At 30.7% G+C, this 13,890-nt stretch overlaps 2 protein-coding genes across 5 annotated transcripts; both read right to left on the reverse strand.

Moving 5' to 3' along the window:
- Window positions 1–1,444: 1,444 nt before the first annotated feature.
- LOC111311003 (polyadenylate-binding protein 7-like) lies at window positions 1,445–5,955 on the reverse strand. The gene is made up of 10 exons (XM_022910382.2): window positions 5,640–5,955; window positions 4,407–4,525; window positions 4,081–4,274; window positions 3,658–3,917; window positions 3,455–3,561; window positions 3,171–3,360; window positions 2,653–2,948; window positions 2,390–2,542; window positions 1,968–2,171; window positions 1,445–1,863 (listed from the first exon to the last, which is right to left on the reverse strand). Exons 1-10 carry the CDS (start codon window positions 5,839–5,841, stop codon window positions 1,666–1,668), a joined length of 1,923 nt encoding a protein of 640 aa, XP_022766117.1. The 5' UTR covers window positions 5,842–5,955; the 3' UTR covers window positions 1,445–1,665.
- A 2,866-nt stretch (window positions 5,956–8,821) lies between these two features.
- On the reverse strand, window positions 8,822–13,832 carry LOC111311788 (aspartic proteinase 36-like). Of its 4 annotated transcripts, XM_089760004.1 has the most exons (12): window positions 13,464–13,832; window positions 12,732–12,861; window positions 12,543–12,630; window positions 12,383–12,431; window positions 11,632–11,859; window positions 10,559–10,721; window positions 10,344–10,417; window positions 10,092–10,188; window positions 9,899–9,962; window positions 9,548–9,619; window positions 9,386–9,444; window positions 8,822–9,176 (listed from the first exon to the last, which is right to left on the reverse strand). In XM_089760004.1, the coding sequence occupies exons 1-12, from the start codon at window positions 13,682–13,684 to the stop codon at window positions 9,162–9,164; spliced, it is 1,260 nt and encodes a 419-aa protein (XP_089616130.1). In that variant the 5' UTR covers window positions 13,685–13,832; the 3' UTR covers window positions 8,822–9,161. The 4 variants fall into 4 exon arrangements, with proteins under 4 accessions (XP_089616130.1, XP_089616129.1, XP_022767217.1 ...); XM_089760003.1 differs by having other exon boundaries at window positions 9,029–9,176; window positions 12,383–12,630; XM_022911482.2 differs by having other exon boundaries at window positions 9,167–9,444; window positions 13,464–13,830.
- Window positions 13,833–13,890: the final 58 nt, after the last annotated feature.

Below are 13,890 nucleotides of genomic sequence, written 5' to 3' on the forward strand. Positions count from 1 at the left end.
ATTTTTTCACTTTAAATTTTTAATATTATTAATTAATTTATTGACATGATATAAACAATTAATATAATATTAATATATGTCAAAAAATTTAATCATCCTTATATTATCAATTATTACATTACCATTAATAGAAATTTTCTTAAAAAATTTTAAAAATTTCAAAAGAATTTAAAACATATTTTAAGAAATCTCAAATATTTTAAAAAATAATAAAATATAAAAAATGAAATGTTTTTCAAAATTATAAAAATAAAAAATTATTAAAACATTAAAATTTTCAAAATTTTTCAAAATTTTAATAAAAAAATTAAAAATTAAAAATTAAAATAATATATGAAAAATTAAAATAATACAAATTTTAATAAAAATAAAATTTTCTCAAATTTCAAAAAAATATTCACAAAAACTTAAAAAATTGAAAATAAAAAAATCTAAAACTTTTCAAAAATTTTTGAAAAATAAAAAATCTAAAACATCTAAAAAAATCTAAAATTTTCATAAAATATATTAAAAATTAATTTTTTATAATTTTTTTATTTTTTTTAAAATTTTATATTTTTATATATTTTATAATTTTTTAAATATTTCAATTTTTAGTTTTTTAATATTTTTAAAAATATTTCAAATTTTTAAAAAATTTTAGAACTTTTTAAAATTTTGTGAATTTTGGAAATTTTTTTTACTCTTAACGTGATAATTGATGATATAACACTAATTAAATTTTTTTATAAAAGTCAATATCTTATTAGATATTTATGTCACATTAATAAATTAAATAATAATATTAATTTCAAATATAAAGTGTACGATGGAATGAAAATTAAAATATCAAATTAACAAAAAAAAATGAAAGTTAAGAGTATAAATTAACAAAAAAAATAGTTCAGAGCCATTTTTATATTTAACCCAAAAAATAAAATACAATGAGTAAAGTGATAATAATAAAATAAAAAGTACCTAATTTCTTTAAAATTTCATAATTTAAAATAAAAAATAATTAAAAAATAAGTAAAATGTGTAACAACATTCCTTGTGTAAAATTAAAATATTTTATTAACAATATGTAAAGCCACTATTTTTTACCTATATTCATTTGATAAAGTAAATAAAAAATAGAAATAAAAAATAATAGGAATGTCACAATAATAAATGGTGGAATTATTATATAAATAAAGAAAATATTGAAAAAAAAAAAAGAAAATCATGAAACAAATAGCAAAATAATTGTAAAAGCTGAATTTGAATGTGAAATAAAATTTAGATGTAACAAAATCCATACAAGAGAAAAGAAAAACATTAGATAGTTTGGCTTACCTTGCTATGGGGAAAGTAAAGGATTCGATTCAGAAGCTAAAGAGGGAAGAAGTAGAATTTACAATAATAAGCTACTACTCCAAGTTTAAGTAAGCAAAACTAATTTAGCCTTTAAAGAAATTTGAAGTTATAAAATTTAATTGCATTGCATCTCTATAAAGGAAAAAGAATGTTCAAACTTCAAAGTACCAAAAACATCCTAAAAGAAAAATTAACTGAAAGAGTACTGTTGTGAGGACTGGGAAAATTTTAAAGGTTCAATACTCTGATACTTGGATATCAAAAATTTAGTTCCTGTTAAGAGCTTCAGATGGTTTTTATTTTGAAGACAACTGCCATTCCTTTTTTTTTTCAGTTGACTGCAACTTCAGCAGACAGGAAACTTGAATGAAGGGCATCTTGGCCAGACACTTTAGCATTTGAGAGCTTCAGCACTTCCACAGCTTCCTCCACTTTGGTAGCCAAAGATTCTGGTGATTCTAATAAAAGAAGCAGTTCAGAGTTGTCCATCTCTAAAAGCATCCCTGTGATCTTCGGAACCAGATTAGGCTGTAGATAAAGAACATACGGAGTATATTAACTCGGGATATCGAAACACCCTTACCACTATATATATACCTTAGTATATATTATAGAAATTCTATGGAAATTACCTGGTGTTTCTGCACAAGGGGGTAGAGTCGTTCACCGAGTATTGTTTTTTGCTGCTCAGGGGAAGCGGCAGCAAGCATACTACTCAACATCTCAGATCCTTGTGATACAGCTGCAATAGAATTGGAAGCAGCTGCTGGGACTCCAGAGCCTTTGTTCACCTCTCTTGCACTACCATTTGGTACATATTTAGCTTGTCCTGCCCGCTGCAAAATGTAGCTCTCAGGGATCAGAAAGTTTCAATTATAGCTTGAACATGAATGACAGTGAATCTTTATAAAAGGAAAAATGAGATGAAAAAACAATGAACTGAGCATACATATAACCACTGAATAAAATCGAAAAAATAGAATCAAGTCAAGAGAAAACAACCTGTTGGTTCTTTAACCACTAAAAAAATGGAATCAAGTCAAAAGAAAACAACCTGTTGGTTACTTTGATCTTTGGAAGAAGTGACTGCTTGGGTTGGCTGTTGCAATTGTGGCACATAAGAGACAGAGTGAGAACCACCCTGCGGAAGAGCATGCCCATTCAACCTACCCCGGTTTTGCCTAGTTTGTCTTGGAGCACTAGGAACCTATGGTACAAAATAGAAGTATTGAAATAGTTGTTTGCACCACTAATGTACTCATTAAGATGTTACAGGAATGATTAGTGCAATTAAAATGAGTTAAGATAAATGAATACCATAGGCAGTGATGATGGTTGAAAAGTTGGTCTGGTTGGAGGTGCAAAGCCATTAGCCCTCCATCCTGGCCTCAAACCTAAAGGTTGGTACATCATCCCTGGCCGTGGAGGTACTTGTGAAACAATGCCAGTTGGAGCTGTGTAGTAGACTGGAGGATATCCTCCGGGGAGAACAGCTGTGGAAGGCCCTGCTAATCCTGCCAGACGTTGTGCATACTGAAGTTGTAATTGTGCTTGTCTATCCTCCTTCCTTTGAGCAATAGCTACATACAACGGCTTGCGATGAAACATATATCCTGTAAGATATGCAAGGATGGGATCATTGACAACTTCACCGAAAAAGCATGAGTAATGCAAGGATGGGATACATTGCAAAATAACTTAAGATGCAAGGTACAAGTGAATTTTAAGATAAATTCCGAGATGATCTCCATTCAGATTTCAACCATTAAGGGTAGAACAATCCCTTTGCTTTTCCACTATATTTCAACCATCAAGGGTAGGACTCATTAACATACCATGAAATGAGCTCACAGCTTTAGCGGCCTCCTCAGGAGCAGAGAAGCAGACAAATCCAAACCCCTTGCTTATTCCTTTGTCATCTCGCATAACTTTTGCAGAAGTAATTGTGCCATACTGACTGAAATGTTCTCTCAGCTCTTCATCGGTCACATCATCATCAATATTCTTCACATAAACATTTGAAGCCTGAAATTTGGAGAAAGGAATACAATCAATGATAAAAGGCATAAACAATTAGGATCATGAATTGCATCAGGTAGAAAAATGAGCTCAGGCTTACTTTATATTTCATGATCTGCTCCTTTCGTCTGTCCTCAAACTGATTACGCAGTATTTGCTCACGCTCTGCTTTCTTTTGTGCCCTTGCTACATATAGAACCTTGGAGCCTAATCCATACAAGTATACAGCCATATATCAAAATATGATAAGTAAATCAGTCAGTTATTCCCAGCAATTAAGGCAAAAAGGGTTAGAAAACCTACCAAGTTGTGATCCATTCATCAGTTCCATGGCCCGCTTGGCATCATCTGGACTATCAAAGTTTACAAAGCCAAAACCTCTAGAGGCCTTATTTTCATCCTTTGCTATGACCAGGCTAGCAATTTTCCCAAACGCAGAAAATTTCTCTTGCAAAAGCTCTTCTGTGATATCTGGATCCAAGTTCTTTATATACAAATTTGTATATTTGACATCAGGACTTGGCAAAACACGATCACTCTTTTTCATAAATTTCCCAACATATCTGGGCCAAAAAATAAAATTATAATTTTGAAATGATTAATTTCCAGAGCAAAGAAGAAGGGAAAATGCTTGAACAAAAACATCCATACAGAATCACATTAAAAAGAAGACATGAAAATATAGAACTTAGAAATGAAGATTCATAATTTTAAGAAATTTCATACATCTGCTTATGACCAATGGTGGTGTCGTTGAGTTTCTCAATAGCAGCATTTGCAGATTCTTCTGACTCAAATTGAACAAAGCCGTAACCCTTACTCTTCCCATCCTCAAATGTTGCAACTTTACAAGATGTTACATTTCCAAACTTGCTGAATAACTCTTGCAGTCCCACATTATCAATTGAGTCACTGAGATTCTGATATGATCAAATACACCGAATACTTTTCACATTCAAAATTCCACTAATGAAGGGAAAAATAAAATGACAGTAATAATATTTGCTCAATCTTAATTAACATATCTGTTAAGGGAATGGGAAGACTTGTACCTTAACAAACACATTTCCAACTCCATTTTTTCTTGCATCAGGATCTCGAAGAGACCACATCACCCTTATCATTTTTCCATTCAGTAATGTGTGATTCTTTGCCTCGATAGCATGATGTGCTAGTCATATCAGAAAAGAAAAAAGGGACATTTTAAAGATGAACCGTATATAAAAGTTGAACCGAGAATGTACATACAAAATTAGAAACTACACCAACCAAAAAGCCAGACATAACAGTATAGGAAACATTCTGTCATTTCATAATAAGCATTTGCTCCACACTATCAAAGAGATTAACAATAGCAGGACACTCGAGGAAGAATTCCTTAATTATACTAGTAGGAGTATTTCCTTTTTTTTTTTAATAAATTATGGTGTTTTATTATCCAAAAGAAGTAGGGAAAAAGTATCTATCTACCAATAAACTGTGCAAAAACTATATGTCACCAGACTGTACAGTAAAAATTAACAAATACAAAACAAAACCTATGAACAATTAAGGAAGCCCGATTTTCCAATTATACCAAATGGAGAGACTCCCTGTAGTTACCCCTTGCTTCAGTCCACATAGTCTGAATCTGACACTGTCTTTGTCTAAACAGGTTTTAAAGACCAGAAAGTAATGGAGGATGAATGATTTTAAAAGATCAAGAAAACCCAAGGTTTAACAGAATCAATAAAAGTAAAATTAATGCAAATATAAAACATTTCATATGATCTTAAATCTGGTGAGGGTAATATAAAGATGATGACTGAAACTTCACTCTTCCCATATATTTTCATTAATTATGATCTTTAACTTTTGAATCCCTTTGTGCTTGTCTTATAGTAGTAAACCAGGATCTGAATAGAGCTTTAGAAATTGATTCAACCGAAAATTATTGAAGATCAAACGTAATTGGACAAGTGAAACATGTCCTTTTTTTGGGAAAAGCCAAAATCCCAACCCAAGTTCCATTACATAAACTTTTTTCCTTCTACTCCACTCAATATCCAATCTACAAAAATCCAAAAAACGCCGTTGATTCCAAACCAAGCGCCCAATATTTCACATTATTCCAATACCAAACAAGACCCTTTAGAAAGAAGAAGAAAAAAAAAAGTAAAATTTTGGAAAATTTTTTACAATCTGTTTGTAACCCACAACAGATAAAAGATCAAACTTTTGAAACAATATGAACGGAAAAGCAGTGAATAATTTGAAAAAGAAAATTACTAACAAAATTAACGTACCATCCTGAGGAGACATGAAGTTGACATAGCCGTAACAAAGAGACCTCCCAGTAGAAGAATTCCTACAAACACGAACAGAGGCCAAGCTCTTGAACTCAGAGAAAGCCTCAAACAGTTGTCCATCAGATACGTCAGGGTGCAAGTCCCCAACGTACAATGACGCCAGCGTTGCCGCTACCGTTACCGCCGATGGAAGAGCCATTGTTATCAATTATAATTCCCACTTCTAGTACCGCAAAATATTCACGAAATTCCCAACAAACTTAAAAAACAGCTGTACCCCAACAAAACCGACAATAACAATGGCGTTTAGGGATTGTTCTAGAAAGAATGGAGAGAGAAGTGGCGTTTCCTTTCGGTTATCTTGAGAGCGATTAATGAAGAGAAGTTAGGGTTTTGTTAGGGAGAGAGGAAAAATAACAGAGAATTTTTTGCATGGATGGAAGGGGTGTTTGGGACGTGCAACTATAAGGGTTGCAACATACCCGTTCATTATCCTACGCGCTGTTTCAGAACGTTTCAACCACTTCCCTTTTTTTTTTTCTTTTTTTTTTAATTTTATCTATTGTCATAATAAAACTTAGTATTAGTAAAATAAAAACTTTCTCAATTATCTTTTCTTAATCTCATTAATCTTATCATAAAAACTATTAATATTTTGTCTTGTGGTCATTATTTTTTAAAAAATTTATTAATTATTACTATTACAAATCATTTACTATCTAATTAATTTTTTATTAATAATTTTATTTTTAATTAAAGTGTCAATTTTCTATAAAAACACTAATAGTCCTTGTTTAATTAATATTTCAATGTTATTATAAAAAATTAAAAGATGACATCAATAAATTTAAAGTTTAAATTTTAAAATTTATAAATTTTTTATTTTCATATTATGATTTTTTATTACAAAATATATTAATATTTTAATTTCTTTATTTATCTAGAAAATTACTAATTCTTGTGTTTTTTAAATAACTTTTATCTAAATAGTTTCAAGCTGAAAGTGTAGTTGCAAAGGAGCGTGTAGAAATATTGGAAGCCTTTTAGTAAAGAATTTTACACATGCGAATTTCGAAGTCCAAAAGTAAAAAAATAAAAAGTGAAAAGATAGATCCAAAAGACTACTTCAAAGTTCAAACTTAAGAAAAAACGCTTTTTACTGTGATTTTTCGGAACCTTTTACAGCCTCTGTTTACCCTAACACCACGCCTTCTTTTACGCACACGTGTCCTCTTCAACTTTTTATACCCGTTTAATATATTTTCCGCTTATTTTTAACAAATTTTTAATTTACTTTTGACATAAAAAACTATGGAATATCAAAATTATAGATAATTCAAAGTTTTTATGGATAATTTTTTTAATCTTTAATTATCTACACCAAGTTTATTATGGAATAAATTTTGAACATTTTATGAATCAAAAATGTTTTTTGAACATTTAACCCTAAATTTTAAACACAGTATTTTTTTAATATGTAAAAAATTTAGAAGTACTTTTATTGGAAATAAAAAATTTAATTCAGCTTGGTTACAAAAAATCTTAAAACTTTTGTTTTTGCTAATAACATCATAATTTGTTAATAGAATATTACACTTTTAATTTCAGTAATTATGATTTAAATCCTAATAACATCTAGTATTAAAAAAAACTTAATATTTTTTCATTTTATATCTTATTTTATATAAATATATAAAAATCAAAACCTTTAGTAAAAAAAAAAATTATCCAACATGGATAGCTTATATAAATAACATGTAGATGGTTTTAAAAAATAGTCATATATCTTGCAATTAATTTTTTATTTAATTTGATTTAGATTAAAAATATTTTAAATAATTAATTATATTTCTTTACTTTTAAAACTTTAATTTAATTACTTACTTTTTTACATTTATGTGACTTTTTATAATCTTTTATATTAAGATTTTAACTTAAATTATATTAAATAGCAATATTTTTTCCATATTTGTCAAAAGACTTTAATATAAATTTAAATTGTCCACAATCATGCTTGATTTTATGTCAAAATAAGTTATGTAATGAGATTATTTTTTGCAATATATTATTATTACCTGAAATTTTTCTTTTAATTTACGATCAACTTTTCATATTTAAACTTCAAAATTTTAAATATTTTATAACTAACTTCTCATGACCTACCATAATTATAAATTGGATGTTGATTTAGAGAGCGATAAAGCTTTTAAGTTTAAGTTTGTATGGAAAATTTTTTACAACCCAATCTTTGTCTACGTATTCATTTGCATATTGAAATGATCTTATGATAATGTCTTTGCATGTATATTTTGTTATGTACGGTGCAATATTTTATTTGCTTAATTTTTTTAGGATCCATGTATAATTTTTTAGAGAGTTTAGCAATTCTATCTATGTATTACTTTTTATATTAAGAATTACAATATGTGTTTCATAGTAAAATTTACAGCAATTTGATTTTGTATGCAAGTGGTCTTAGCCAAAGTATACAAAACAGTTGATATTAAGAAATTGTAGACTATTGTAGAAGTCCAAAGAAATAATTATTTATCTTGGTTAAAAGTACAATAATTCTTGATAATTAGATTTAATTCTTTATATGCTTCATATAAAAATTATTCTGCTCATAAGGTTTTGAAATAAATTGATGAGGATATCAAAGGATGATTTAGTAACTACAAAAGAATTACCCAGAATGTTGGCATTTTTCCAATTTAAGGCATCATTCAAAAATACTTGATTGATTGTTTTCTTTAATAGTTTTTTTTTTTATTACAAATAAGATGTTATATATCATTTTTAATTTGATTGTAGGGTTTTTTTTTTTTTTTTTGTGAGCTATAGTTGATTTACAATTTTGATTTTTGATTTAGCATGTTTGTTTTAATAACTTGGATAAATAATTAATTGATGCTATTGTAGTTTATTAAATTTTATATAAAATTTCTTTTCATTTTAGTTGATATTAAGTTTATTTTTTTACATGAGTATGTTTGGAGATGATGTGAATAAGTTTTAAATATGTCATATTTTTCTTATATTCTTTTTGTAATCAAAATATAAAACTTATTTTTGTTGAATTATTTATTACAAAAAATAAAATACAAACAATGTTGTAACTAATTAAAAAGTATTTTATTATAATACTTTAAGCCTAAAACACAAGGAAAAGGAAAGAATGAAAAAGTATGAACACTTATATATTAAACAAACAATGATGTTTTACAAAATTGACTTGTAACCTGGACACAATATGCCATTTCTACATCTCTAACTAAATCAAACCAAGTAGTGACCGGAAAAAGGAAAATGAGTACCCTTGTTCTGCTTCCAATGGAGACATAGTTCATCCTTACAACAACTTGAATCTGGTAGAGATAGATAATATACAGTTCTAGCAATGTTGGACATGGAGGATCCTTTACAAGGAGAAGGCCAAGTTATCCATACGAAGAAGAGAAAGACTCATATCGCGCCATTCGCAAGCAATCCAAACCAGAGAAGAATCTTAAGGTGTTGCTATCTGAGTAAAAACTAAAAAGTGCAAATGCCTTGCCATCACCATGAATAAAGATTGGATAATCGTCTATATATTGAACAAGGAAAGAATGAATTTTGCGGACTTGAGGTTTAAATTACAAAAACTGGAATTCCACAAACTCCAAGAGTTGTATTAGTAGAGTTATAAAACTCAAGGGTATAAGCTTCAATAGCATCTCTCTTGTTGAGTTACTTACACTCACCTGTCCTTCATTTATGAAGTCCTTACTGGAAGTAATGGAGACATTTACAGATAATGAACCTAAGAAGTAGAAATTCCGAGAAATGTAAGAGACAATAGTGCTAAATGAAGCAATAAAACTTTAGGGGGAAAAGCATAAAATTTCCTTATCGGTTGAACTTACAATCATAATTAGCCCATCCAATTCGTTGACGAGCAAGATCATAAACAAATATCTTATCTTTTAGGACAAGATCTGCAAAATGGATAAACCACAAAATGGTTAAATTCATCTTTAAGAAAGTAAAGAAGTTGAGCAAATACATGAAAATGTAATCGTTATGTAGTGTAAATAGCAGGTGTTACTTGCTGAAACCCTCCATTCAAAAAGTCCCTCAACTTTGATGGTTTATCGATTCATGCAGAAATACTAACACTCATTTTAAACTGTGGAGCAAAAACAAAAAAACTAGGAGCTGAAGCAAATTGTTTCTTGCTCCAAACTTAATTCAATTCAAAGAAAACCATATCTAACCTCCTAAAATTGTTATTCCAGTCTGAACCTTTTGGAAACCGATGCACCACATTGTAGCACCATTCTGCAAAAACAAAGTGATCCATTACACTTAACAGTTCACACAGCAGAATTTCGATTCACAGCAATCATTTCTACTTCATAACTTTGAGAGATGTTGAATTTAACAGAATACTTGGGTAGGACAACTTACATAGAAACCGGAGCGTATAAGATACTCTTCTGGTTTTAACATCATTGATGCACCAGCAGCAAAATTTAGACTAACCAGGGGAAATATCTCATTTACACTGAAAATAAAATAGATGTCAATCATAAAAGGATATTAGGTGCAGTGAAGTGATATGTAGGAGGAGATCAGAAAAGCAAAGGAAAACAAAAAATTTCTCCAAAGATAAACATAATTATGAAATTACTACATAAAACATAAAACTAGAGAATTAACCTGGTGGGGACTAGATAACACGGGTTTCCTTTAGAAATGGTGGGAGTCACAGATGGTGAAACAGCAGCAGTTATCTGCAAATTCAACTTGCAAGTCAACTTCAAAACACATTAGTAGTAAAGTAATACAATAAAAGTAAATATCTTATGCTTTCATCTCAAGAAGAGATAATTTGTTTTCATTTTAAAGAAAACTGAAAGAATATTAATACTTACAGCACTAACAAATGGATCATATGCCTCTTGCACAAGGTATGCCAAAGTTGTTCCAGAGTCAACAATAGTACCACGATTACTTGATGTTGTGAAAACTGCTGGATCAATTGGCAGCAACTGTCCATTGACAGCAATGCTCTGTAGAATTAAATTATAATGGGGCCTGAAAATTTTAAGTAAGGAAATGGTCAAACTTGCTGCAAAATTGGTAGCCATATATTCCAAATGAAACTGAAAGATCATCTGTTTGGAAAGGAAATGTTTACACAGCAAAGACTGAGATGGTTCAGGAAAACATCCATTCACCAACCAAAAAATAAATAAATAAGCATGTTGACAACATCTACCCCACCTCTTCATTCATCTAAACTCCTTTCCATCCCACTATAAAAAGAATAGCAAAAAATATGATGTGGGATGGCAGAAAAACCAAGCTTTTGCAAGATTCAAGAGTGGCCTCGACTCCTGTAAAGAGTGGTAATATAAGGAACACGCACAGCTGTATCAAGTAATGTCTTACCCATAATACCACAAATACAATCATAGCAAACTTTCAGAAGTTAAAAACAACATTTAAAACAAGAGGGAAATCCAATTTCTAGAAGCACAGTCAATGCAAATTGTTAGCAACACCAATCTTGTCTTTATGTTATGCCAACAAAGTCCACCCACCAAGCCACTAACTGCTGGGAAAAATGAAATATTAGTTCTCAACAAGGTTTAAAGTTCAAATAACAAAGAAAATGGCATGATAGGGTGAAAAGGCCCGAAAGGCCGGTCTAGCACCAGCAAATGCCCTACTTTTCCTTTCTTTGCCATGAAATGTTACCTAGGTCCCTAGCTGAGCACTAGTACTAATAAGTGGAATGAAATTCAAAATAACCAACAGCATATGACCCGTTTAGACTAATGGAATAAGAAAGACGATATTATCTAATTGCAGCATGAACAAATCTGAATTACTTTACCAACAGTATTTATAAATGTTCCACTTCAAGCAAATAGATTCAAACCATCAAAGTAAAAGCAGCATGGGCAAAGACAACAAAAGTTATACAAGAAAGAGGACATACTGTGATGTGACAAGTGGACTATAAACAATGTTGGGCTCCAAAATCTCACCAAGAACCATTATACCCCCTCCATTGCCATCTCCTTTCAAACAATGTGAGAAAACTCTAGGTGTTATACCCCGTGATGACAATTGTGATATAACAGACAGATCACCTCGGCCAAAGCCAAATATCCCATCCACTGCTTTATCTGTCTTAGTTAAGTCGCCAGACTGATATGTGCTGCACCTGTTTCGACAACATATCCATAGGGGAAAAAGTTTTAAACAACATAGTAAACTGAGATTAACATAAGACAAACAACTATTAAGATAGTTATTTGATGAAAGACGGTCAAAAGAGAAAAAATAACCAAAATTTCTTTGTTGCAGATGGAAGATAGTATGTGCAACTTAATTACATGACCAAGCTTACATTCCTTCCTCTAGCAGAATTCAACATTAAACTCACATTAACCTCATTCCATTTCCCAGGTGCTCAATTACTTATGATTTCATAACATCCAATCAAATGTCATGACATTTAAACATTTTAATTTTATAGTCCATCTCTGTATTTAAGGATCATCCCCCACTGACACTGATTGATAACCATATAAACTTTATCTCACAAGAAGAATTCCATAATAGACTAAGGTTGTTGGGCAGTTTTTTTTTTTTTTTTCTTCCATGTCTTCAATTTATTTTAACGGTTTTTCCCAATCCTGTATTATTAGCAGACAGCAAATCTCTACTGAGTCATGGTAGCTCACCCAAACACAATGAGAGCTGAAGAGTTCGCAATCCAAGACTGTCCCAAAACTGCATCAAAATACAACGTATCAGATACATAATAACCTGATGTCCCACTTCCATCTCCATACTGGAAGGTGTAACTGCACTGATTGCTCTGAGAGCACTGAGTTGCAGTACTTTGAAATTCTGAAGAACACATTGGATCTGAACAAGAAACCAGCCTAGCAGATGATGAACTTGCAGTGTCAAATAAGCTGAGCTGAATCTGTACAACACATGACAGAACAAGTTAGCAATTACATTTTCGATTTTCAATTTCATGGTAAAAATTTATCAAATTATTGATGTAAAGGGAAGGTATTTTACTCCGAGTCCACTGGATTGGGGACAATCTGTGCAAGAAGTGCAGGTGACCCATAAAATGTCACTTCCAGTGTCTATCTGTACATTGAATTCTCTAGGAGGAGACCCGAGTTTCACCTTTGTAAAGTAAAGCCTAAACAAAAAAAAAAAAAAAATTAAAAACAAAATCAAAGGATGAAGAGCAAAATTAATGCTACTATCTATATTCCTCTACATCATCAATTACATTTCCATGATAAAGAAAGCATGGAAAAACAAAAAACAACTCAAGAGAACAGAGACAAAACTGAATGACAAGAACACTAGCGATAGAAAGCAAATGTAAGGAAAAGGAAGACAAGATTTCATCCTTGGAAAACCCAAAAAGACAAAAAAAAAAGTTTTTCCTTTTCTTTTTTTTCATTTTTTTTTCTTTTCCCTTCAGCCTTCATTATCTTCCACTTCCTTAGCAGTCAAAAGTAAATGTTTAAACGCAACATTCAGCAAATGATAACAAAAGAAAAAAATTCTTGATAAATAAAGAATGTAGTTTAGCCATTTTCGTAATCTACAAATTCACCAAAGAAAACCCATTAAAGGACATAAACTAGAAATTCAAACTGTAAAGAATAAATAGAAACTTCTCTAAAGACGAGCAAAAATTCAGTATAAAAAAAACCTTTGAAGCAAAACCCAAAAAGAACCTTGGAATCTGAAAACAAGAAATAAAGAAACAAAAGGATAAGCTAAAATTACCCGACGAGGTAGGGATCGGAGGAACCTTGAACAGAGAAGTCGACGACCCCACCAACGAAACCCTGCAACATTCGGGAGTGTCTGAGTTGGTCTCGAGCTACGAGTTGGCTCAACTCAACTCGTTTGTTCAAAGGAAAAGCTCTCTCCAGAGGGATAATGGCAGAGCAAACCACCGACAAAACTGCTAAAAATCCCAAGATAAGCAAACTCAAAGCCCTCATTTTCCAAAGGCTTTGAGAAAATTTTAAAAAATGGGTTTTTCCTCTTTTTCTATAAAGAGAGATCGAAATGAAAAGATCGATCTTGTTTGGTTCTCTGCATTGAGAGCAAAAGAGAGAGAAAAGAAAAGAAAAGAAAACGAGAGTGTTTAGACTTGAGAGAAAGGTAGAGACATTAACCGGAGATTTAAACAAAATGGAGAAATGGA

Source organism: Durio zibethinus, chromosome 1, assembly GCF_047325235.1.
Source record: "Durio zibethinus cultivar Kanyao isolate XHJ-2024 chromosome 1, ASM4732523v1, whole genome shotgun sequence".
NCBI lineage: Eukaryota > Viridiplantae > Streptophyta > Magnoliopsida > Malvales > Malvaceae > Durio > Durio zibethinus.